Raw genomic sequence first — 27,327 nt, 5'->3', positions numbered from 1 at the left:
ATCCGAGCACTGTCATCCCAAGAAGGGGTAATTGGGATGGGCTGTCCTAGAGATGGCTGGAAAATGTCAGAGCAGCCAAGAGCCAGAAGGTGCATAGGGGCAAGCTGAGATACAGAAGGTTTGTGGGGTCCCCTGTGCGCTGTCATCCCAGGGAGGGGTCAAGCTGTCCTACAGGTGGCCAGAAGGCGTTGGGGTAGTCCACAGGCCGGATGGTGCATCAGGGTGGTGACAGTCAGATGGTATGTAGGAGTGGACTGAGAGCCGGAAGGCAGATAGGCCTTCCTCAGCACCATCACCTAAGGCAGGTTCCAGGGTGGGCTGTCAGAGAAGTGGCTGGAATAGTGGCTAGAGAGCCGGAAGGGACATAGGGGTGGGATGCCTTAGAATGGCTGGAAGGTGGAAGGGACGAGTGGGTTGCTGCAGGAGGAGGTCTATATTCTATGCATTGTTCATCTAATTAGACTGTCTTGTATGTATTCATTACTGCTATGTTTGTGATGACAAACTGGGATTTGAGGTTTGTCCTCATTCCCCTGAAAACTGGTTGAACGGCGGGTTTGGGGCCTGGCTTTGCTGCTCCTCTCCCTTGCAAATTGCTGTTTCTCTGTATAAAGTTGTTGTTACTGTCAAATGTTTGTAAATAAAATTAAAAAGGAGTGTGACACATTCTATTCACTTTGAGAGCTGGCTCTGAGGAAGCTGGAACAGTGGCAGGGAAGGGACTGACTCTGAGCTAGCTGGCTGGTTGGCCACACAGCCAGTGTTACCGCTGCTGTTGGTTTTTGCTTTTTGGGAAACCTGATTCCTAAATTGCCTGATCTATAGAGTCAGTTTTTCAGGTGTAACTCCAGTCTCCCATTAGGGAACTGTTGTTTCACTGGCTGGTTACAGCATGTGTTTTTCTTTTATTTTGGGACAAGGACTATGCTGATTTTGTGGCAGGACTTAGCCCTTGCACTCTGATTTTCTTTCTTTTTTGTTTGGGTTTTCATTTTTTTGGTATTTGGGCTGAGCCCCTGTGAGAGTGCACCTTTTCCGGATGAACTGTTTCTGTGGGTCAGCCTGGCCCTCTGTCAGTGGACTAGGCCTCAGTAAAAGACTGAACACCAGTGTGTGGGCTGGGAGGTGAGTATTTGCTGCATCCTAGACTTCAGGGGGTGGACTCTGCCTTTGGGAGTGGACCAAACCCCTGTCAGTTAACTGTACCTTCACAATGTACTGTGTTCCTGTGAGTGGGCCTGGTTGTCTTCAGACCCCTATGGAGACTGAACACCTGTGGGGTGTGCATTTGCTGCCTTCAGGAGTGGGCTCTGCTCTAGGTTGTGGACTTTGTTTTTAGCAACAGACTGCAGTTTGGAGTAGACTCCATTTGCAATAATGCACTCTGGAGAAAACTCTTTTCCTGGGAATGGACTCTACATTTTGAAAAGAACTGTTTATGGTAATGAATGCTACCAGAAGGGGCTCTGTTGATAAACTCAAACAACAAAGACAGTCAATTATCACCTGTACTGCCTTGTGTCCCCCTAGGTCTGGCAAGCCTTACTGTGCCCTGGGAGGCTCATAGGATGTCCTGAAGGCTGTCACCCAGAGACCGGAGGGTGGGTTGGGCGTCCTAAAAACCAGAAGATTGGGTGCTGGCATTGGGTTGGCCTACCTGAGTGCCGGAAGATGGTTAGGCTGTTCTGAACCCTGTCCCCCTGAGAAAGGGCTATCAGTACAGGCTGTCCTAGAGGTGGTCAGGGCAGTCCACAAGCCAGATGGCGTGTCGGAGTGGGCAAGAGCCAGATGGTATGTAGGGGCAGACCAAGAGCCAGAAGGTGGGTAGGCCACCCTGATGCCAGTCGTACTAAGAACCAGAAGGCAGGTAGGCTGTCCAAAGCGCTGTTACCCCAGAAAGATACCAGGACCAGCGTGGGGTGGACTGCCTTAGAGTGGCCATAAGGTGGGAGGGATGCATGGTTTGCTGGGGGGGGAAGGGAGGGAGATGTCTTTATTCTATGCATCATTTCTTATCCAATTGGACTGTATTATATGTATTTGTCAATGCTATTCTTGTGATGACTGAAAGTGGGATTTGAGGTTTGTCCTCATTTCCCTGGAAACTGGTTGAACAGTGGGGTTTGGGAAATGGCTTTGCTGCTCCTCTCCCTTGTTAATAGCTGTATACAGGGAAATGGCAATTTAATTGTTTGCATGTAAACTGCACTGTTTGTTTTAAGAAAATAAACAGGCGTGTCAGAGGTTCTGCTCACTTTTAAGAGCTTCAGAGGAAGCTAGATCAGTGTCAAGGGCTCTCCATTTATGTCAGGGGATTGACTCTGAGCTCACTGGCCACACAGCCAGTGTGTACTGCTGCTATTGGTTTGTGTTTTTTTTAGGGAAACAAGATTCCTGAACTGGCGAATTAGTATTCCTTTTTCTCTCTCTCTCTCTCTCTCTCTCTCTCTCTCTCTCTCTCTCTCTCTCTCTCTCTCTCTCTCTTGAAAAGGATTAAGCTGATTTTGTGGCAGGGATTAGCCCTTGTACTCTGGTTTTCACTTTTCTTTTGGTGTTTGGACTAAGTTCCCTGTGAGACAATGTACCTTTCCAGATGAACTTTTTGAGGGTACGCCTGGCCTCTATGGAGACTTGAACACTGGTGTGTGTACTGAGAGGTCAGCATTTGCTGCATCCTGGACTGTATCCTTTTACACTGAACTGTATTCCTGTGAGTGGACCTGGTTTTCTGTGGATAGACCAGACATCTATGGAGACTGGAAAAACTGTCTATGCTGTGGAGTGTGCATTTGCTGCCTTCAGGAGGGGACCCTGCCTTTGGTTGTGGACTCTGTTTTTGGCAATGGACTCTGCGTTCTGAAGATAATTGTTTATGGTAATTGACTCTGTATCATGAAGGATTCTGTTTATTGATAATTCACTATCTTGTTGCTTGTCAGATTTATCGCTTCCACTGTCTTGTATGTCCCTGGGTCTGGCAGGCCCTACTATGAGCACCTCAGCGCTCAGGTCAGCCCGCAAGCTGCCACCCGTGAGCCGGAGGTTGGGTAGGCTATTCTCGGGCTGACAGCATTCAGAAGAGGTAATTAGGAGGGGCTGTCCTAGAGGTGGCCAGGTGGTGTCGGAGCTGCTGAGAGCCAGAAGGCACATTAGGGGCAGGCTGAGATCCAGAAGGGTTGTGGGCTGCCCTCGTCCCAAGGAGCAGAAATGAGCTATTCTGGAGGTGGCCCAGATGGTACGTGGGGGTGGACAGAGAACCGGAAGGAGGGTAGGCTGTCCTCAGCACCGTCACTTACAAAGGTACCAGGGCAGGCTATCCTAGAGGTGGCTGGAAGGGCAGTTCAGGAAGCCAGAAGGTGGGTAGGCTGTCCTGATTGCTGTCATCCTGGGGTGGGGAAACAGGACAGGCTGTCGTAGAGGTGGCTGGAAGGTTGGAGGGGAAAGAGAGAAGTGGGGGGAAGGTGTACTCTATCCACTGTTTCTCATTTGATGTTTTTTTTTTAGCAGAGTCAGTACCCTAAACTGAGGAGAGTCAAAATGGCTTGGTTATATTTTTTTTTAATGTGCCGTGGCTTCGTCAGTTAAAGTATCAAGTAATAACCAGGTGAGTATGGCATCAAATCCTGGTGTTGCATATCCTGAATATTGAAGGTTTGTTGTTTAAGCTTCCTGGTTCTCATTTGTTTGGACTGTCTTGGATATATTTGTCACTGTTACTGTTGTGATGACTGAAAAGTGGGATTGGAGGTAATCATTTCCCTGAAACCTAGTTGAATAGTGGGGTTTGGTGTCTGGCCTGTGCTACCCCTTTCCCCTGTAAATTGCTGTGGCTTGTATGCAGCTGTTCAGTAAAATTTAGAGGTGTCAGACGTTCTGTTCACTCTGAGAACTAGATCAATGTCAAGGGTGCTCCAGCTGTAAATAAAGAGTGATTTGTTGAAGGAATACCAGCCTCGAGTTATTTCAGGGAAGGTTCTCTCCCATGTTAAGTTCCAGAGAAAACTGACAGGATTTACAGCAATGCATGAACTGCCTTATAAAGATTCTAGTTGATGATTATTTGGCTAAGCTAGCATACTTAAGCCATCTGAACAACTGAATATTAAAATGCAGGGAACAAACATGATGATCTTGACCATCACAGATCAACTTCAAAAGTTTCAGGTCAAAACCAGACCTTTTTGGCAAGAGATAACAAAGGAGGTTCACTTGAGATGTTACCACTGTATCATCAGCAGCCATGAAGATACAAAGCCTGATATTCAAATATCTCAAAAGCACTGCAAAAGAAATTCAAATTGTAATTCTCAACAAACAAATACACAATCCATTTAGTCCAGTTTTCTGCTTCATCATAAAAGCACATCTTAAAAGAGGAATATACACAGCAAAGTTTAGAGAAGTGTCTTGTGTATTGGCTATTTATGTATCTGTCAGCCAATGATTCAGAGCAGGCTAATGCTGTGTAGTCGTTCTATTTGTGACAACATACCTTTGCAAGCTAGCAATGTCAAGAGTGGTGGATATAAGAAGTAACAGGAGGGAGCACTTGTCAGTGGAGCAAGATTTGCAGGTGGACCTCTCATCAACTCTTCCCCTGATCAAAAGGCTCTGCACACTAGCAGGCCCAGTTCCCCACTAACCCTATAAATTGCAACTTACTCAATATTGTGTTTGGTCTGATCCATTGTTCATGTAGAGTTATAAATAATTTGAGTTGAGCAGATTATGTTTGTGCTCTGTCAAACTGGTTATTTTGGCAGTGGATTTGAAACAATACTGCTTATGGTCTTTTTTTCAAAAAGCTTGTTGTGGGAACTATATTGCACCCTAATAGGGCACAACTGTAGTTAATGCAAGTGTAATGTTTTGTGAGCAATCAATTCAGCTGAATAAAATTGAAACAAACAATTCTTTGTGTGCTTTAGTACTGAAATGATTCGGAACTACTGACCTATTCTAAATCCCTGCCCTAATAACTATTGACCTGACCATGCAACTTTCCAAATCGATTCCATTAATAGCTGTGATGCACTTTGTTTTTTCCACTTGAAAGGATTGGCTCTTCCTATCAAAATAACAATCTGCCTTTCTCCCACAACCTGCACATGATTTATGCACATAAATGCTTTAAATGGTAAATAGCAAAAGTGTTTTGTCAAATGTCTTATTTGAAGAAACACCGGTATTTACAAACAGAATTAAACTATCTGAAAAGGTTGTGAATAAAAATAATTAACCAAAGTTTTTGGCAATTCAATTACTAGATGAATTATAAATGCTGAATTCTACCTTCTTTAAAAGGCAAATAATATCTCCTTCCATAGAAAAGCTTCATCATTTAACCTCCAACACAATTTCATTGAGAAAAGAAATCAATTCCAGGAACATGGATTGAGCAGTAAACGATTACAGTCTAGTAATGGAGAAACTTCACATTGTTTAGAACATGTTTTTATTGTATGTCAGCTGAGTCAAAATAGTAGTTGCTGGGCTTCAGGTTAGAATATCTGGCCACTTATTTCTGAATCAATCAAACTTAACATTAGTTTTATCAAATACAGAAACAAATTAGTAGGAATCAAATCAACTGAGCCATATTAAATGATACTGAAAGTTCAGCTATTAGTTGGTTCAGCATTTGAAATGCTGTTTCAAAGTAAAATGATTTCTCAGTTAGTGAGTACAGCATAGTAATACAATAAAAACATCTGTAGTCACTGTACAATTTCACTTTAAGTTGCTTTCTCATTTTCTGACTCTTATCATTCTCCTCTTACACTCTTCTACCAAACCTTGAACCTCTTACACTAAGTATTGATCCTCATGTAAATAATGAATGCAAATGAAAAATCATGTGGTTGGAAATCAAACCACTCAACTGATTGAGCTTTTAACTGTTTTAAACATATTAAAATTGTCCTGGAAACAAGAATATCTCTGGAATCTCTAATATAACAAATATTAGAGGAAGACATGGCAGCATCTCTGCTTCATTATGCAATAATTTCATTACTTTAAACTCCTTAAGAATTTGTCTGCACTTTAGAGAGAAGCAAGTGTGAAACTCCAGAGTAACTTTTCAATGCTGACTTTTATTTTCAGTCTGAGTCTGCAAACTTCTCCTCCAATTCCTGAGTAGGAGGGGTTTTAAGTTCCCCTAGAAGCTCTACCTGATTTCCCCTCAATTATGGATATCATTCTGTTTGTAGTCAGCTTTCCAAAAAAAACTAAGACAAACTCATGCATTTAATTGAGAATTTCAAGAATCCAAACTTACATTTATATCAGTTTAATCTTGTTAAAAATCCCAGTTATTGGTAATATCTGATAAATCAGGTCCCAGAGTGAAACCTGGCTTGACAGAGTGCAAGTTTATTTTTGCTCTTTGCTTACCATGCTGCTCAGTCACAGAACATATTCATAGGCAGATGCCAATGCACATTTTTTTAAATAAGAGTATTAATGATGCAGTACTTTCTTTAACAAATTTGTTAATGCAATTCTTAAGCAGAAAGGATTTGGATTTCAAGATTCTCATTCTGGACAATACACCAAGCCACTGGTGAGTTTTCAGAAAACAGTGGGCGGCACAGTGGTTAGCACTGCTGCCTCACAGCACCAGAGACCTGGGTTCATTTCCCGCCTCAGGTGACTGACTGTGCAAACTCCACACATTCTCCCCGTGTCTGCGTGGGTTTCCTCTGGGTGCTCCGGTTTCCTCCCACAGTCCAAAAATGTGCAGGTTAGGTGAATTGGCTATGCTAAATTGCCCATAGTGTTAGGTGCAGGTTAAATGTAGGTATGGGTATGGGTGTGGGTGGGTGTGCGCGCTTCGGTGGGTCGGTGTGGACTTGTTGGGCCGAAGGGCCTGTTTCCACGCTGTAAGTAATCTAATCTCAGTGCTACTTCATGTCTGAACACAACTTTGCTCATTCAACCCATGGACCAAGGTGCAACAGCAGTTTTTAAAGCTTACTATTTAAAGGTGCAGCTACTGAGGGGTTGGCTTTAATATTAAGGATGCTATTCACACCATTGTAGAGGCCTGGGGTGATGTCAGTAAGGACTGCTTGCATGCAGTTTGGCAGAAGCTTCTCTCAGATTTTCTTCACGTTTTTAAAGGCATTGAACCATCAGAGGAGCTTCCAGCAATCAAATAAAATTGTCTTGTTCTTGTAAAGCAAGTTGGACTTGAAGCAGCGGAGACTGATCGATAACAACTTGTTGCTGTGGGGGCAATTGAAGCTCAAGATGAAGACGAAGTCCAGGATGCAACACCATGAGAACTTTCCACTTCTTTTGTCTTCTATCCTGAGAGAAGTTGAGAAGCAGTTGTAGCTCTTAGAAGATGATTACAATGCAGAACGCAGCAGGATAGCAGTTCATGGCATAAAGTCTTATCTGGCACCCTATGAACAGCTTATTCATGAATGAAGATGGCAAAGCAGCAGAAAATAGATTCTTTTTTTAAGCCAACTCAAGAAACAGTCTGAGGCCAGTGAACCTCAGCCATCCACTTCTGCACTAAATATTTTCTTTTGTTGTAATCCTGCATGCAGAACTGCAGCTGAAAGTAATGATGATGAAGACATTCAGCACCTGTCTTAATACAGTAGTTTAACTCAGCAAACTTAGAAACCCCTTAGTGGTAAATTTATTGTATTATTTCATTAAAATATGATTTTAACATTTACTTAAACATGCACGGTTGAGGGATAACTAAAATGAAAGGAAAGTAATCTGGCCAGATTTGAAATTAAGTGGTTTTCATGTTCAACAGGCAAAGATAATTGTTTCTTGACATTCTGAAGATGTCAAATACAGCCACCCTTTCAATTCCCTCAGAGGAAGCCAGTAATTCTTACCCTTAGGTTCTATTCTCTTAACTTCCAACAGCAGATAATTGGAGGTTAGGCAGGGAACTTGCAAATATCCATGCTGTAACATAACAGCCAAACACATTCTAGAAAACAGTCCAAAGTCCAGTTCAAAACTTTGGTCTCTCCCCAGGAGATCCCAGTTACCAGTCAATATTTGTCATCTGCTGGAGCAGGTCTCTTCCTGACCTTGTTAAATGACAACATGTACTCTCTGCTAAAGTATATTGTACTCCCCTGATGTCAAAGCATCTGTAGAATCTTTTGATCAAATATCACCATGCAATTAACTTTTCGGCTTAGTCTCTCAAACAAATATCTTGTCTATTCTTCTTTCCTTTAAAGACAAGCTGCTGCCCTCAGTTCAAAAGGTCATTTTCAAGTCAGAGTTCTCAATTCACACCCTCAAACTGAAATTGATAAAAGCAAGTTTACAAAATGAAAAATCAGTGAAGGTTCTAACAATAGATATCATACAGGTAGTTCTCCTATAACACGGTAGTTATGTTCCAGCAAAACCTCCCTTAACACAAAATCACTTTGCACATAATTGGGCCTATGGGAAAAGAGAGATTAGGGGCAGACCAGCAAAAAAAAATCACTCCCGATCACTCAAAAATCACCCAAAAGTCTAATGCAAAGTACAGAACGGCCTGAATTAAAGTTGAAATTTTACATAATACATTTTTTAAAATGTACAAAAGCTGCTCTGTGCACAGTATCTCCCAAAGAAAGCAGCTCTGACATGAGTGCATTCACAGAAGGGCATGAAGACTGGAGCTCTCACTGTGTACGCGCAGAACGGCACAGAGACTTCAACGCTGACACTGTGTATGCACATAACGGCATACAGACCTCGATGCATGCGCAGAACAGCGAAGACTCGCACCAACATTGCACATATACAGAACAGCGGAGATTTCGGCACGCACTTCGATACATGCACAGAACGAAGCATGTGAACCAATGCCCACTGGAATTGCAATATTGCCAATGAAAGTAAATGTTCTGCAAAATACCGTTCCCTAATTCTTAAGTGATGTTATAACCCCCAAATTGCGCTGCCGAAAAACACATTATCCCAGAACCACCTGTACTTAAATAGTTTACTCTAACAGATGGAATTAAACATTGGATTCTGAAGTAGAAATAACATTTATAATTCTAGGAAAAGAAAAAGTACATTCTTGCGACTATACACTGTAGCCTATAACATATTGTTTCAGTGCCTTCTGTCTCACTAACTCCATCACCATATAGTGTTTAGTGAAAAGGTACATCAATGAGAGATCTGCAGAACTTAGAACATTGCCATGCAGTACAGGCCCTTCAGCCCTCAATGTTGCACCGGACTGTGGAACCAATCTGAAGCCTATCTATCCTACACTATTCCAATTTCATCCATATGGAGTCAGAGTATCAGAGATGTACAGCATGGAAACAGATCCTTCAGTCCAATCCGTCCATGCCGACCAGATATCCCAACCCAATCTAGTCCCACCTGCCAGCACCCAGCCCATGTCCCTCCAAACCCTTCCTATTCATATACCCATCCAAATGCCTCTTAAATATTGCAATTCTACCCAGCCTCCACCACTTCGTCTGGCAGCTCATTCAATACACGTACCACCCTCTGTGTGAAAACGGTGCCCCTCAGGTCTCTTTTATATCTTTCCCCTCTCACCCTAAACCTACGCATTCTAGTTCTGGACTCCCTGACCCCATGGAAAAGATTTTGCTTATTTATCCTATCCATGCCCTTCATAATTTCATAAATGTCTATAAGGTCACCCCTTAGCCTCAGATGCTCCAGGGAAAACAGCCCCTGCCTTTTCAGCCTCTCCCTATAGCTCCAATCCTCCAACCCTGGCAACATCCTTGTAAATCTTTCCTGAACCCTTTCAAGTTTCACAACATCTTTCCCATAGGAAGGAGACGAGAATTGCACGCAATATTCCAACAGTGGCCTAACCAATGTCCTGTACAGCCGCAACATGAGCTCCCAACTACTGTACTCAATAATACGTTTATCCAATGACCCCTTAAATGCCCTTAAAGTTGGTGAGTATACCACTGTTGTCAGTAGTGGATTCCGTGCACTGAGTAAAAAAAAAACTACCTCTGACATCTGCCCTATATCTATCACCCCTCAATTTAAAGCTACGCCCCCTCATGTTAGCCATCATCATCTGAGGAAATAGGCTCTCATTGCCCACCCTATCTCAGCCTCTGATTACCTTATGTGTCACAATTAAGTCACTCTCTACCTTCTTCTCTCAGACCTCCACAATATTCGGGACTACTAACCAAGTTTTAATCTTTACTGTGCTTGTTCCCTTTATTTGAGGAGAATTAAAGCACAACTTAGACCTTACAATTAGACTGGCCAATTTGACCTGAGAGCCGACAGAATCCAAGGAAAATTGTTAAGTTGCAACCAAATTTGGTTGGCTAAGGGAAAGTGTAGGACAATGGGGAATTTCCTGATTGAAAGTCTACTTCCACTGGGATTAATCAGAACTCAATATATATCAATGCATGACATACATTTAATTGAGGATTATAGCATTACGAGGGACATGGATAGTGCCCAGAAAGAACTATTACCCCTAGAAAGAGGTAGTGTCATAGAGGTAATGTCACTGGACTAGTAACCCAGAGGCTAACCTAGTCTAAAGGCACCTATGCAATTATTGTCCTAAAAACACATTGGGTTCTTCAAGAACAGTTCTGAAGGTCACTGGACTCAAAATGTTTACTGTTTTACTTCACAGGTGCTGTCAGAACTGCTGAGCTTCTCCTGAAATTTCAGTTTATATTTACTTCAAATCTCCAGCATCTACAGTTCTTTGTTTTACAATATTGACCACATGACCTGTTGTACATTTCTATGGTTCTAAAATTGACAGCGACAAAGGGGGTACTCAGGCTAGGTCAGCTAATGACCATGAATCCATTGTCGATTGTTGGAAAGATTGTCTGTTTCACTAATGTCCTTTAGGGAAGGAAACTGCCATCCTTACCTGATCTGGCCTATGTGTGACTCCAGACACACAGTAATGTAGTTGACTGTTAACCACCCTCTGTCCAATCAGGGATGGGCAAGAAAAGCTAGAGGCCCTCACCCCGTAATTGAATGAAAAAAAAAGTGATAGGAGGATTCAGGGTATCAGACAGGCATTTTGGTGATCTTTACCTAGTAAGACTGCATCTCACCAGGGCATTAATGTTAAATAGTGACTGCAAGACATTCTTCTGGGGAATAGGAATCAACCAGAGGTTGTGGCTACAGATGATTTGGATGGGAGTGGAGTGAGGTCCTGAATGCAAATACGAGGGAGCTAGGTAGGAGATAGTCTCTCAATTACTCCCAATCCCAGTACAAGTGAGCTTAGAAATAGTGAAATTGCTCAATTCTCCAAGTAGCAGAAAAACTGCAGATTGGTAAGTCAGATTTATAGAACCTGAGAATTGTACAAGCCAGACAGCCTACATCTGAACAGGACCAGGATAAATATCCTTGCAGAGAGAATCGCTCATATTGTTAGGGAGCGTTCTAACTAGATTGGCATACTTTTAGGAATCGGACAACATTTTAAGAGCAGAGAAAGACATTCTTCAGGCAGGAGAGACAAAGGGATGAAAATGGTGGGGTTATAGCATCATTGGATAGAGAATTAATCAGTGCTGTCAGGAAGGTGTGGATCCAACCAGGAATTAGCTTATTTTGAATCAGGTGATATATGATGAGGCAGATTTATTATATCAAAGTAAAAGATCCCCTTGGAAACAATAACCATAACATGGCAGAATTTAGCATTCAGTTTGGAGACAGAAACATGGATTTAAACTTAAATAAGGATAATTACAAAGGACTGAGGGCAGAGCTGGTTGGTACAAACTCAGAAAAGGAGTTTAGCAGCAAAGATTGAAGAAGAAGAAATGGCAGATATTTAGGGAAAAACTTCATGGTTCACAGCCAAGATATATCCTGGTGAGCATAGTTTGTCCCCTTCTTTGAAGTCTATGGTTAACCAAAGAATTTAAGGATAGTATCAAATGGAAACAAGAAAATACAACATGGTAAACATCAGTATTAAGCCAGAGGATTGGGAAAGTATTTTTGTAAAAACCAATGAAAGATAACCAAAAAATAATAATTAGGGAGAAAATAAACCTGGAGAGTAAACTTCAAAGTTGGTGGACAACAACGCTTTTGAAATTATTAAACCAAAAAAAGCCCAATGTTAACACAGGACCCTTCGATAACAAGGCTGGTGAAATCATGGTGGAGAACAGGAAATAGTTCATTGCTCACAGCAAACATATATTCTAGTAAGGAAGCTGATTCTGGTAAGGAAATAAACCAACTGTAATTAACCAGGGAAGATAAGGATAACATCAGATTGAAAAACCACATAATGTGGCAACTATTAGTGGTAAGACAGCGGATTAGAAAAGTTAAAACAAATCAAAAGATAACCAAAGAATTAACAAGGGAGCGTCATAAACAATGGGAACAGACCCTTCGGTCCAACTCATCCGCACCGACCAAATATCCCAAAATTAATCTAGTCGCATTTGCTATCATTTGGCCAGTATCCCTCTAAACCCTTGCTATTCATATACCCATCCAAGTACCTTTTAAAATGTTATAATTGTACCCATCTCCACAACTTCCTCTAGCAGCTCGTTCCATACTCCGCTACCCTCTGCGTGAAAAGGTTCCCCTCAAATCCCTTTTAAATCTTTCCCCTCTCACCTTAACCCTATGCCCTCTAGTTTTGGACTCCCTTATCCTGAGGAAAGACCATGGCTATTCACTCCAACCATGCACGTCATAAAGGTCACCCCTCAGCCTCCAAAGCTTTTTTTCCCACCTTTCGATTCTAATTGATTGTCACATATGCCAAGGCACAGTGAAAAGCTTTGTCTTGCGAGCAATACAGGCAGATCACAGAGTTAAATAGCATAGATAAGTAAATAGTAGGTAAACAGCAGCAAAAAAAAAGATACAGACGAATGTGAAGAGTTTGAGAGTCCATTCAGTCTTCTAACAAGAGTAGGGTAGAAACTGTTTTGAAACCGGCTGGTGGACGTGTTCAGGCTTCTGTACCTTCTCCCCAAATGGTAGAGGTTGTCGAAAAGCATTGCCAGGTGGGATGGATCTTTGAAAATGTTGGCGGCCTTTCCCTGACAGTGGGTCTGGTAGATGGGTTCTATAGATGAGGGGGGGGGGGGGTGTTGGTCTTTGTGATCATCTGGGCACCATTTTAGCCAGCCTCTAAGTCTTCCAACACCTCACCCGTGGCTATTGATGATACAAGTATCTCAGCAATGGGCCTCGCAATCACTTTCCACAAAATTCAAGGATACGCCTGATCAGGTCCTGAGGATTTATCCACTTTTATGCATTTTAAGACATACAACATCACCTACTCTTTGATAGACAGATTTCAAGATATTGCTATTCATTTCCTCAAGTGCTCTAGCTTCAATATCCTTCCACGCAGTAAACACTGATACAAAATACTTGTTTAGTATCTCCCCCATCTCTTGCAGTTCCACACAAGCAGCCTTGCTGATTTTTAAGGAGCCCTATTCTCTCCCTCATCACTCTTTTTTCCTTTGCGATTTGTAGAATCTCTTTGGATTCTCCTTAACGCTATTTGCGAAAGCTATCTCATGTCCCCTTTTAAAAGGGAAAGGGGTGGGGGGGGGGGGGGGGGGGGAAGAAGGGAGGAGGGGGGGGGGGGGGAAGGAGGAGGGGGGGGGGGGGAGGGGAGAGGGGAGGGGGGGGAGAGGGGAGAGGGGGGGGAGGGGAGGGGAGGGGGGGGAGGGGAGAGGAGGGGGGGGGAGGGGAGGGGGAGGGAGACGGGGGAGGGGGGAGGGAGACGGGGGGAGGGAGGGAGGGAGACGGGGGAGGGAGGGAGACGGGGGGAGGGAGGGAGGGAGACGGGGGGAGGGAGGGAGGGAGGCGGGGGAGGGAGGGAGGGAGACGGGGGAGGGAGGGAGGGAGGGAGACGGGGGAGGGAGGGAGGGAGGGAGACGGGGGAGGGAGGGAGGGAGGGAGAGAGACGGGGGAGGGAGGGAGGGAGGGAGACGGGGGAGGGAGGGAGAGAGACGGGGGAGGGAGGGAGGGAGGGGGAGGGTGGGAGAGAGAGAGAGGGAGAGAGAGGAGACGGGGAGAGGGGGGAGAGGGGGGCGAGAGGGGGGAGGAGGGGGGGGGGCTGGAGGGGGGGGGGGGGGGCTGGAGGGGGGAGGGGGGGGCTGGAGGGGGGAGGGGGGGGAGGGAAGAGAGAGGGAGACGGGGAGGACGGGGAGGCAGAGAGACGGGGAGGCAGAGAGACGGGGGAGGCAGAGAGACGGGGAGGACGGGGAGGCAGAGAGACGGGGAGGCAGAGAGACGGGGAGGCAGAGAGACGGGGAGGACGGGGAGGCAGAGAGACGGGGAGGCAGAGAGACGGGGAGGACGGGGAGGCAGAGAGACGGGGAGGACGGGGAGGCAGAGAGACGGGGAGGACGGGGAGGCAGAGAGACGGGGAGGACGGGGAGGCAGAGAGACGGGGAGGACGGGGAGGCAGAGAGACGGGGAGGACGGGGAGGCAGAGAGACGGGGAGGACGGGGAGGCAGAGAGACGGGGAGGACGGGGAGGCAGAGAGACGGGGAGGACGGGGAGGCAGAGAGACGGGGAGGACGGGGAGGCAGAGAGACGGGGAGGACGGGGAGGCAGAGAGACGGGGAGGACGGGGAGGCAGAGAGACGGGGAGGACGGGGAGGCAGAGAGACGGGGAGGACGGGGAGGCAGAGAGACGGGGAGGACGGGGAGGCAGAGAGACGGGGAGGACGGGGAGGCAGAGAGACGGGGAGGACGGGGAGGCAGAGAGACGGGGAGGACGGGGAGGCAGAGAGACGGGGAGGACGGGGAGGCAGAGAGACGGGGAGGACGGGGAGGCAGAGAGACGGGGAGGACGGGGAGGCAGAGAGACGGGGAGGACGGGGAGGCAGAGAGACGGGGAGGACGGGGAGGCAGAGAGACGGGGAGGACGGGGAGGCAGAGAGACGGGGAGGACGGGGAGGCAGAGAGACGGGGAGGACGGGGAGGCAGAGAGACGGGGAGGACGGGGAGGCAGAGAGACGGGGAGGACGGGGAGGCAGAGAGACGGGGAGGACGGGGAGGCAGAGAGACGGGGAGGACGGGGAGGCAGAGAGACGGGGAGGACGGGGAGGCAGAGAGACGGGGAGGACGGGGAGGCAGAGAGACGGGGAGGACGGGGAGGCAGAGAGACGGGGAGGACGGGGAGGCAGAGAGACGGGGAGGACGGGGAGGCAGAGAGACGGGGAGGACGGGGAGGCAGAGAGACGGGGAGGACGGGGAGGCAGAGAGACGGGGAGGACGGGGAGGCAGAGAGACGGGGAGGACGGGGAGGCAGAGAGACGGGGAGGACGGGGAGGCAGAGAGACGGGGAGGACGGGGAGGCAGAGAGACGGGGAGGACGGGGAGGCAGAGAGACGGGGAGGACGGGGAGGCAGAGAGACGGGGAGGACGGGGAGGCAGAGAGACGGGGAGGACGGGGAGGCAGAGAGACGGGGAGGACGGGGAGGCAGAGAGACGGGGAGGACGGGGAGGCAGAGAGACGGGGAGGACGGGGAGGCAGAGAGACGGGGAGGACGGGGAGGCAGAGAGACGGGGAGGACGGGGAGGCAGAGAGACGGGGAGGACGGGGAGGCAGAGAGACGGGGAGGACGGGGAGGCAGAGAGACGGGGAGGACGGGGAGGCAGAGAGACGGGGAGGACGGGGAGGCAGAGAGACGGGGAGGACGGGGAGGCAGAGAGACGGGGAGGACGGGGAGGCAGAGAGACGGGGAGGACGGGGAGGCAGAGAGACGGGGAGGACGGGGAGGCAGAGAGACGGGGAGGACGGGGAGGCAGAGAGACGGGGAGGACGGGGAGGCAGAGAGACGGGGAGGACGGGGAGGCAGAGAGACGGGGAGGACGGGGAGGCAGAGAGACGGGGAGGACGGGGAGGCAGAGAGACGGGGAGGACGGGGAGGCAGAGAGACGGGGGGAGGGAGGCAGAGAGACGGGGGGAGGGAGGCAGAGAGACGGGGGGAGGGAGGCAGAGAGACGGGGGGAGGGAGGCAGAAAGAGAGACGGGGGGAGGGAGGGAGAGAGACGGGGTGGAGGGAGGGAGAAAGAGAGACGGGGGGAGGGAGGGAGAGAGACGGGGTGGAGGGAGGGAGAGAGACGGGGTGGAGGGAGGGAGAGAGACGGGGTGGAGAGAGAGAAAAAAGGGGGCAGAGAGACAAAAAGGGGGAATGAGTGAGAGAAAGGGAGGGAGGAGAGGGAGAGAAGGGGGGAGAGACGGGGAGAAGAGACGGAGAGAAGGGCTGGAAGAGGGAGGGGTGTGGAAGAGAGGGAGAGCATGCACGAGAGAAAAAGAGCGAGCTCGCGAGAGGGTGTGCGCGCGCGCAAGAGGGCAGCGCGAGAGAGAGAGTGAGAGAGAGAGTGAGAGAGAGAGGGGAAGAGAGCGCGCACGAGAGCGACAGTGAGGAAGAAGTGCGAGCATGAGAGAGGAGGGTGAGTGGGTGAGGAGAAAGAGAAAAAGGAGAGGGAAAAGAAGAGAGATAGAGGGGAAGAGAGATAGAGGGGAAGAGAGATAGAGGGGAAGAGAGATAGAGGGGAAGAGAGATAGAGGGGAAGAGAGATAGAGGGGAAGAGAGATAGAGGGGAAGAGAGATAGAGGGGAAGAGAGATAGAGGGGAAGAGAGATAGAGGGGAAGAGAGATAGAGGGGAAGAGAGATAGAGGGGAAGAGAGATAGAGGGGAAGAGAGATAGAGGGGAAGAGAGATAGAGGGGAAGAGAGATAGAGGGGAAGAGAGATAGAGGGGAAGAGAGATAGAGGGGAAGAGAGATAGAGGGGAAGAGAGATAGAGGGGAAGAGAGATAGAGGGGAAGAGAGATAGAGGGGAAGAGAGATAGAGGGGAAGAGAGATAGAGGGGAAGAGAGATAGAGGGGAAGAGAGATAGAGGGGAAGAGAGATAGAGGGGAAGAGAGATAGAGGGGAAGAGAGATAGAGGGGAAGAGAGATAGAGGGGAAGAGAGATAGAGGGGAAGAGAGATAGAGGGGAAGAGAGATAGAGGGGAAGAGAGATAGAGGGGAAGAGAGATAGAGGGGAAGAGAGATAGAGGGGAAGAGAGATAGAGGGGAAGAGAGATAGAGGGGAAGAGAGATAGAGGGGAAGAGAGATAGAGGGGAAGAGAGATAGAGGGGAAGAGAGATAGAGGGGAAGAGAGATAGAGGGGAAGAGAGATAGAGGGGAAGAGAGATAGAGGGGAAGAGAGATAGAGGGGAAGAGAGATAGAGGGGAAGAGAGATAGAGGGGAAGAGAGATAGAGGGGAAGAGAGATAGAGGGGAAGAGAGATAGAGGGGAAGAGAGATAGAGGGGAAGAGAGATAGAGGGGAAGAGAGATAGAGGGGAAGAGAGATAGAGGGGAAGAGAGATAGAGGGGAAGAGAGATAGAGGGGAAGAGAGATAGAGGGGAAGAGAGATAGAGGGGAAGAGAGATAGAGGGGAAGAGAGATAGAGGGGAAGAGAGATAGAGGGGAAGAGAGATAGAGGGGAAGAGAGATAGAGGGGAAGAGAGATAGAGGGGAAGAGAGATAGAGGGGAAGAGAGATAGAGGGGAAGAGAGATAGAGGGGAAGAGAGATAGAGGGGAAGAGAGATAGAGGGGAAGAGAGATAGAGGGGAAGAGAGATAGAGGGGAAGAGAGATAGAGGGGAAGAGAGATAGAGGGGAAGAGAGATAGAGGGGAAGAGAGATAGAGGGGAAGAGAGATAGAGGGGAAGAGAGATAGAGGGGAAGAGAGATAGAGGGGAAGAGAGATAGAGGGGAAGAGAGATAGAGGGGAAGAGAGATAGAGGGGAAGAGAGATAGAGGGGAAGAGAGATAGAGGGGAAGAGAGATAGAGGGGAAGAGAGATAGAGGGGAAGAGAGATAGAGGGGAAGAGAGATAGAGGGGAAGAGAGATAGAGGGGAAGAGAGATAGAGGGGAAGAGAGATAGAGGGGAAGAGAGATAGAGGGGAAGAGAGATAGAGGGGAAGAGAGATAGAGGGGAAGAGAGATAGAGGGGAAGAGAGATAGAGGGGAAGAGAGATAGAGGGGAAGAGAGATAGAGGGGAAGAGAGATAGAGGGGAAGAGAGATAGAGGGGAAGAGAGATAGAGGGGAAGAGAGATAGAGGGGAAGAGAGATAGAGGGGAAGAGAGATAGAGGGGAAGAGAGATAGAGGGGAAGAGAGATAGAGGGGAAGAGAGATAGAGGGGAAGAGAGATAGAGGGGAAGAGAGCAGAAGAAAGGACACACGTAAGAGAGAGAGGGATAGGAGAGAGAGGAGAAAGAAGAAAAGGAGAGAGAACTGTGTGCGCGCATGAGAGGGTGGGTGAGCGGGAGGGAGAAGGAGAGGGATGTGGGTGAGCGAGAGGGAGAAGGGGAGGGATATGCGAGAGGGCGAAGGGGAGGGATATGCGAGAGAGACAGAGATAGGGAGGCGCGCAAGGTGGGGGGTGCATGAGGGGGCACAAGCGACAGAGGGGCGGGGCACAAGAGAGAGATGGGGTGTGCGAGGGAGGCATGCATGAGAGAGAGAGACAGACAGCCGCTGGGGGGGGGGCGCGGGGGAGATGTAAGAGAGTGCAGGCTCACAAGGGGGGGACACGCAAGAGAGTAGGTGGGTGCAAGACAGCGAAAGAGGGGGCGTGCGAGACAGAGGGAGGGTCACACACCCAAGAGAGAAGGGTGCGAGGGGCACATGAGAGGGCGAAAGACAGTAGGAGAGCACGAAACAATGGGGAGGAGCACGAGACGTAGAGAGAGGAAGACAGAGAGACACATAGCAGGGGAGACGGAGAAGGGGAGAAAGAGGGGTTGGGGGAGGGAGAAAGAGGGGTGGGGGGGAGGGAGAAAGAGGGGTGGGGGGGAGAAAGAAAGAGGGGTGGGGGGGAGAAAGAAAGAGGGGTGGGGGGGAGAAAGAAAGAGGGGTGGGTGGGGGGGAGAAAGAGGGGGGGGGGGGGGGAGAAAGAGGGGTGGGTGGGAGACAAACGGACAGGACAGAGGAAGGAGGTAGTAGGAAACGGGTGGAGGGAAGAAGGTGCCAATGCAGCGATGTCCACGATGTTGGAGACTAAGCAGGGCTTGTTGTTACGCAGAAGCCAGTTGCTGGTTATCTGATGCTTCAACACACAGCAACCTTACAAGACAGAGGGTGTAGGTGTGTTTGCCGGTGAGGCATGAAAGCAAGGACGGACCACAGGCAACCCTAATCTCTTCCCACCCCCCAAGTTATGTCTGATCCAAGTTCACCCAGTCTCTACCTGAAAGGCGGGGGGGGGGGGGAATCGGAGTGTCGCGGCCCCTCATTCTCTCTGAAACCAAAACCTCCAGCTGTTCAGAGCATCCCAGCCCTTCAGCCAACCCCTCAAAGATTTTACTCACACCAAAATAAACGTCCGGAGGTTCCACAGACTTTAAAGACAGAGCGCCGGGTTCTAGATAAACTGCCCACATGGAGCCGGGAATATTTCTGTAACTGACCAGAAATGGACGGTTTCGCTAGAGTCACTAGCTCTGTTTTTCCCCATAAGCCCCATTACTTCCATTGTGCAATTTTCTACAACAGAACCTCACGTGGGAACACAACCAACGCGTTATAGGACAACTACCTGTATCTTAAAGTCAATCAACTGAAAACCACAGGTTTTACAATAAATGTGTAAAAATATAATGGTACCAGGAATGGTTCTTTAACTAGTCAGGACTAGTAAACCTTTTGATTCGCTCCATCAGGTCAGGCAATCATTGTAATTGACTTAGATGACATTAATGTAAGGTTCTAGAAACCTACACCTTGCTGTATGCATGCAGGCACAGACTAGTTGTAATGAGTAATGAGTTACAAGTGGGAAGTGAACTTCTGAAATCGGCAGCAATTATGGTGGGGACAACATCATTTATAAAACCACTGAAGATCAATGAACCCATGACACTGCCCGGAGGAATAGGATTACTCCTGAGCCTGAGATAATTAACCTAATAGACCACTATAAGCTTCCTTTGCACTTGGTATGACAGCAGCCAGTGGAGGTTCCCACCCATCGTTCTTCATCTGTCATTTCACACAGACTTCCATTTTCCAGGAGCTCCTTATTGCCAAATGCTGCCCCTTGTGGCACCCCACTGGTCACAGGCCTCCAGTCTGAAAAGCAATCCTCCACTACTATCCTCTGTCTTCTCCCAACAAGCAGTCGCTCTCATCCAACACCAATGAATTCAGCTCATGCATATTTGAGCCAAGGGCATAATTAAGTCAGACAATTCACACAATTAAATTTTGTGACAAAAATCAACTTAATTAGCTCTTCTGACTCAGGGATTGAGTCATTAAATCCAATTTAGATTCTCTTACCTGCGTGACCAATGGTTCCAGTAATCGTTCCACTGTCACAGTACGTATTTCGAGGCTTTTGGGATCCCACTTAAGCAGAATAGGTGAAGTCGCAGTTGTCATGTTTGGCTGAAACAGTAAATTTGACATTTTGAATAGAGATAAAATATCATTTCAAAATATGTTCAAAAATGAGATCGACACAAAATTTGATTAACAACACAATCAAAGGGCAAAAGGAGCAAAGAGTTATCCGGAAACTACTAGATACCAAGGAAAAGAACATCAAAACACAAGACTGAGCAGCAGCAGTGGGTCATTTTGCCCATCAAGCCTGTTCCACCATTCAACATGATTAGAGATGATCTTGTTGTGGTCTCAGTTCTATTTTCCCGTCTGCACACAACGCTCAATTCCCTACATCAAAACTTTAACTCAACCTTGAAAAAAATTTACAAACCCAGCCTTGATTGCTTTCAGGGGAAAAAGAATTCCATACTCTAATGACCCTTAGAGAGAGTTTCCCATCAATTCTGTCTCAGAAGGGAAACCATTTACTCTTCAAAGTCCCCCAGTTTTAGTCTTCCCCTCCAAGAAACATCTTTCTGGTATTAACCCTATCCACCTTAAGTTCTTAAAGTTTCAACAAGAAACAGAATCTTTCTCTGAACCCCATTAGGCAGAGGTTGAACATGTTCAGCCTTTTCTCATCAGACAAACCAGGAATGAGACAAACCAGGAATGAGACAAACCAGGAATGAGACAAACCAGGAATGAGACAAACCAGGAATGAGACAAACCAGGAATGAGACAAACCAGGAATGAGACAAACCAGGAATGAGACAAACCAGGAATGAGACAAACCAGGAATGAGACAAACCAGGAATGAGACAAACCAGGAATGAGACAAACCAGGAATGAGACAAACCAGGAATGAGACAAACCAATAAAAACTGAAACAACTGCGGATTCTGTAAATGAGAAACACAAACAGAAATTGTTGGAAAAGCTGAGCAAGTCTGGCAGCATCTGCGAAGCGAAATCAGAATTAATGTTTCGGGTCCGGTGACACTTCCTCAGAACAAGCAAACCTGCTGTAAGCTGCTTAAAATTAGGTGCCCAAAACCATGCACAACACTGCAGATGTGGTCTTAACAAAACCCAGTCCAAATGAAGTAAAACTTCTCAACATTTTGTATCCCACTTCCTTGGAACAAGAGTCAAAGAGACATAACAGCACAGAAACAGACCCTTCGGTTCAACTCATCCATGCCAACCAGATATCCTAACCTAATCTGGCCCAAATCCCTCTAAGCCATTCCTACTCATATACCCATCCAAATGCCTTTTAAATGTTGCAATTGTACCAGCCTCCACCACTTCCTCTGGCAGCTCATTCCATACACGTACCACCCTCTGCGTGAAAAAGTTGCCCCTTAGGTCTCTATTATATCTTTCCCCCTCACCCTAAACCTATGCCCTCTAGTTCTGGACTCCCCCACGCTAAGGAAAAGACTTTTGTCTATTTATCCTATTCATGCCCCTTGTGATTTTATAAAACTGTACATTTATATAAATGACAAAAAGTAGTGGACCCACCACCGATCCTTGTGGCACTCCACTGGTCACAGGCCTCCAGTCTGAAAAGCAACCCTCCACTACCATCCTCCGTCTTCTCCCAACAAGCCAGTTCTGTGTCCAAATGGCTAGTTCTCCCTGTACTCCATGAGATATAACCTTGCTAACCAGTCTCTCAAGGGAAACCTTGTTGAATACCTTACTGAAGTCCATTTAAATCACGTCCACAATGCCCTCAATCCTCTTTGTTACTTTTCTTTTTAAGATTCCCTACAGTGTGGAAACAGGCCCTTCGGCCCAACAAGTCCACACTGACCCTCCGAAGAGCAACCCACCCAGACCCATTTCCCTATGTTCACCCCTGACTAATGCACCTAACACTACGGGCAATTTAGCATGGCCAATTCACCTAAGCTGTACATCTTTGGACTGTGAGACGGAACCGGAGCACCCGGAGGAAACCCACGCAGACATGGGGAGAATGTGCAAACTCCACACAGACAGTTGCCCGAGGTGGGAATTGCTTCGCACTGTGAGGCAGCAGTGCTAACTACTGAGCCACTGTGTGGACTTCTTTGAAAAATTCAATCAAGTTCATGAGACATAATTACCTACACACAAATCCACGCTGACTATTCCTAATCAGTCCTTGCCTTTTCAAATACATGTATATCCTGTCCCTCACCATTCCCTCCAACAACTTGCCCACCACCGATGTCAGGCCCACGAGTCTCTCAATCCCTGGTTTTTCTTTACCACCTTTCTTAAATAGTGGCACCACATTAACTAATCATCAGTCTTCCAGCACCTCACTTATGACTATCAGTGAATAGACAGGTGATTACATCTGAAATAATAGGAAATTGTACAAGGCTATGACATTTTTTAACAGACCGAGTGGACACTGACATTTTGTACAAACCCACCGACTCCCACACAGCTACCTGGATTACACCTCTTCCCACCCTACCTCCTGCAAAAATGCCATTCCATATTCCCAATTCCTCCGCCTCTGCCATATCTGCTCCCAGGAGGACCAGTTCCACCACAGAAGACACCAGATGGCCTCCTTCTTTAGAGACCGCAATTTCCCTTCCCATGTGGTTAAAGATGCCCTCCAACGCATCTCGTCCACATCCCGCACCTCTGCCCTCAGACCCCACCCTTCCAACCGTAACAAGGACAGAACGCTCCTGGTGCTCACCTTCCACCCTACCAACCTTCACGTAAACCAAATCATCTGCCGACATTTCCGCCACCTCCAAAAAGACCCCACCACCAGGGATACATTTCCCTCCCCACCCCTTTCTGCCTTCCGCAAAGACTGTTCCCTCCATGACTACTTGGTCAGGTCCACGCTCCCCTACAACCCACCCTCCCATCTTGGCACTTCCCCTGCCACCGCAGGAACTGTAAAACCTGTGCCCACACCTCCTCCCTCACCTCTATCCAAGGCCCTAAAGGAGCCTTCCACATCCAAAGTTTTACTTGCACATCCACTAATATCATTTATTGTATCCGTTGCTCCTGATGCGGTCTCCTCTACATTGGGGAGACTGGGCACCTCCTAGCAGAGTGCTTTAGGGAACATCTCCAGGACACCCACACCAATCAACCACACCGCCTCGTGGCCCAACATTTCAACTCCCCCTCCCACTCTGCCAAGGACATGGAGGTCCTGGGCCTCCTTCACCGCTGGACCCTCACCCCCAGACGCCTGGAGGAAGAAAGCCTCATCTTCCGCCTCGGAACACTTAAACCCCAGGACATCAATGTGGACTTCAACAGTTTCCTCATTTCCCCTTCCCCCACCTCACCCTAGTTCCAAACTTCCAGCTCAGCACTGTCCCCATGACTTGTCTGGACTTGTCCTACCTGCTTATCTCCTTTTCCACCTATCCACTCCGCCCTCTCCTCCCTGACCTATCACCTTCATCCTCTTCCCTACTCACCCATTGTACTCTATGCTACTTTCTCCCCACCGCCACCCTCCTCCAGCTTATCTCTCCACGCTTCAGGCTCAATGCCCTTATTCCTGATGACTAATGCCCTTATTCAGGGCTTTTGCCTGAAGCGTCGATTTCACTGCTCCTTGGATGTTGCCTGAACTGCTGTGCTCTTCCAGCACCACTAATCCTAAAAAAGGACACATGCCAAGATTTTCTTGTTACAAAATCAAAGCCGAAAGCTTTTAGTTTAAAAAAAGGTGTTCAATATTTAACTACGGCTAAATTAGTAGAATTGAAAGAGACATCGAAGACAGAATTTCCTTCAAATACTGAGGAGGCAGGGATAATTGAAGTACTAGCAGAACACTTGGAATTGGTGGAAATACAAGAAGGACCAGATACACCAATAGTGAGTCACTTGAACTAGCAAGTTCTCAATGGGAGATAAAGCAACTGGAAGCATAAAAAAGAAATAAAATATAAATCTTCAAATAGAAATGACATTAAAATAAAAATGAAATGGAATGACTCATGTAGTAAATTTGGAAAACTCTATGTCGTTCTGTTTTTGAAGTTTAGCCAAAAGCTGATCACAATCTCTCAGCTGAACTTCTTTCCTCGTCCTACCTATATTGTTGAAATTATTTGGCCCTGAGGAGGAAGTGCTGATGTCTTGAAAAGGGTAAAGGTGGATAAATCCCCAGGACCTGATCAGGTGTACCCGAGATCTCTGTGGGAAGCTGGAGAAGTGATTGCTGGGCCTCTTGCTGAGATATTTGTATCATCGATAGTCACAGGTGAGGTGCCACAAGACTGGAGGTTGGCTAACGTGGTGCCACTGTTTAAGAAGGGTGGTAAGGACAAGCCAGGGAATTATAGACTAGTGAGCCTGATGTCAAGTTGTTGGAGGGACAGGGTGTACATATATTTGGAAAGGCAAGGATTGATTCAGGATAGTCAACATGGCTTTGTGCATGGGAAATCATGTCTCACAAACTTGATTGAGTTTTTTGAAAAACTAACAAAGAGGATTGATGAGGGCAGAGCAGATGTGATCTATATGGACTTCAGTAAGGCGTTCAACAAGGTTCCCCATGGGAGACTGATTAGCAAGGTTAGATCTCATGGAATACAGGGAGAACTAGCCATTTGGATACAGAACTGGCTCAAAGGTAGAAGACTGAGGGTGGTGGTGGAGGGTTGTTTTTCAGACTGGAGGCCTGTGACCAGTGGAGTACCACAAGGATTGGTGTTGGGTCCTCTACTTTTTGTCATTTATGTAAATTTGGATGAGAGTATATGAGGTACAGTTAGTAAGTTTGCAGATGACACCAAAATTGGAGGGTTACCTCAGATTACAACAGGATCTTGACCAGATGGGCCAATGGACTAAGAAGTGGCAGATTCAGATAAATGTGAGGTGCTGCATTTTGGGAAAGCAAATCTGAGCAAGATTTATACATTTAATGGTAAGGTCCGAGGGAGTGTTGCTGAACAAAGAGACCTTGGAGTGCAGGTTCATAGCTCCTTGAAAGTGGAGTCGCAGGTGGATAGGATAGTGAAGAAGGCGTTTGGTATGCTTTCCTTTATTGGTCAGAGTATGGAGTACAGGAGTTGGGAGGTCATGTTGCGGCTGTATAGGACATTGGTTAGGCCACTGTTGGAATATTGCGTGCAATTCTGGTCTCCTTCCTATCGGAAAGATGTTGTGAAACTTGAGAGGGTTCAGAAAAGACTTACAGGGATGTTGCCAGGGTTGGAGGATTTGAGCTCTGGGGAGAGGCTGAACAGGCTGGGGCTGTTTTCCCTGGAGCTTCGGAGGCTGAGGGCTGACCTTATAGAGCTTTACAAAATTTATGAGGGGCATGGATAGGGTAAATAGACAAAGTCTTTTCCCTGGGGTTGGGGAGTCTAGAACGAGAGAGAAATTCCACTTAACTTATAGGTGAGAGGGGAAAGATATAAAAGTGACCTACGGGGCAACTTTTTCACACAGAGGGTGGTACATGTATAGAATGAGCTGCCAGAGGAAGTGGTGGAGGCTGGTACAATTGCAACATTTAAGAGGCATTTCGATGGGTATATGAATAGGAAGGGTTTGGAGGGATATGGGCCGGATGCTGGCAAGTGGGCCTAAATTGGGTTGGGATATCTGGTTGACATGGATGAGTTGGACCGAAGGGTCTGTTTCCATGCTGTAGATCTCTATGACTCATAACTAAATCCTGACCTTCCCACTCCAAGTTCCTCTCTAGCCCAGAATCTTAGCACCAGATAGATGACAAAACTTTCAGAACTTTCGACTCTGCTGTGGTTAACTGTTCCCCTAACTATACAATCATCAATTACACAATTTATGTTTCCTCCACCAATATGAATGGGGGAAACAGAGGGTTGTGGTCAGTTTGCTCATCCTCCCCACAGTCTATGCCCACATCTACACTGGGAGTAGGAACTTCATTCCTATTGGATAAGGGCACTAGCTGACACTTCTTCAAAGCTAAATTCCGGATCCCCATATCTGTCTTACTTGCAGTCACATGCCCCTATCCCCAACCACAGACCAAATTTGATGTGCCTAATCCAAGAGGTGTGACTACCTTCTGAAACAGAGTGTCCAGGTACCTCTGTTATGTGTCAGAGGCTTTTAGCTTGTTAACTCCAAACTGAAGCTGCTCCAGAAGCCAACACAAAGATTCGGCCACCATGGATCACACTGGCATCCACAGCTCTCACGTACAACAACTATAACATCGCTTGCATAGCCATCTCAATTCCACTTAACATATAGGTTTAAAATATGAATTTCTTAATTGTAATAACATTTCCTGACTTAAACCTATTAATCAATTGAAAGATATGGAGAAAATACCCACCAAATCATTTACCTGTTTTCCTTTTTCACACTTCGGTTCTGCCAGTAAGAAAGAGATTGTCCTATTTTTATCACTGCCCTTCTCACACAGATCTACTCTTTATGAAGCTGCTGACTTGCTCTCTTTCCTGCTCTTTATGAAGTTGCTGTTCCTGCTCTCTTTAATGTTGTTTCAGAAGCACAAGCTCCTCTTGTTTCTTGCTCCTACAAGACCATACCATTGAGGTTGGCTGAGCATCAGTTCTTAGAGATAAGAGATAAAGTTTGGTAGAAGATTTGTAGCTCGTGTGCTCGTTGTTGTGGTTCTGTTCGCCGAGCTGGGAATTTGTCTTGCAAACGTTGCGTCCCCTGTCTAGGTAACATCCTCAGTGCTTGGGAGCCTCCTGCGAAGCGCTTCTGTGCTGTTTTCTCCGGTATTTATAGTGGCCTGTCTCTGCCACTTCCGGTTGTCAGTTCGAGCTGTCCACTGTAGTGGCCGGTATATTGGGTCCAGGTCGATGTGTTTGTTGATAGAGTCTGTGGATGAGTGCCATGCCTCTAGGAATTCCCTGGCTGTTCTCTGTTTGGCTTGCCCTATAATGGTAGTGTTGTCCC

The 27,327-nt window shown here is 47.3% G+C and overlaps 1 protein-coding gene across 3 annotated transcripts in view; it reads right to left on the bottom strand.

Annotated features, from left to right (window-relative positions):
* ctnna2 (catenin (cadherin-associated protein), alpha 2) overlaps positions 1–27,327 on the bottom strand; it is a 1,236,619-nt gene that overhangs the window by 1,149,535 nt on the left and 59,757 nt on the right. For all 3 annotated transcript variants that reach the window (XM_072576926.1, XM_072576917.1, XM_072576908.1), the window contains one exon: positions 20,353–20,460. In XM_072576926.1, coding sequence (XP_072433027.1) covers positions 20,353–20,454 — 102 coding nt within the window. In that variant the 5' untranslated portion in view covers positions 20,455–20,460. The remainder of the gene's footprint in view (positions 1–20,352; positions 20,461–27,327) is intronic.

The sequence above is a fragment of the Chiloscyllium punctatum genome, chromosome 1 (genome assembly GCF_047496795.1).
Source record: "Chiloscyllium punctatum isolate Juve2018m chromosome 1, sChiPun1.3, whole genome shotgun sequence".
Taxonomy (NCBI): Eukaryota; Metazoa; Chordata; class Chondrichthyes; order Orectolobiformes; family Hemiscylliidae; genus Chiloscyllium; species Chiloscyllium punctatum.
The sequence above is the reverse complement of the archived record's forward strand: the minus strand, read 5'-3'. Positions and strand labels throughout refer to the sequence as shown.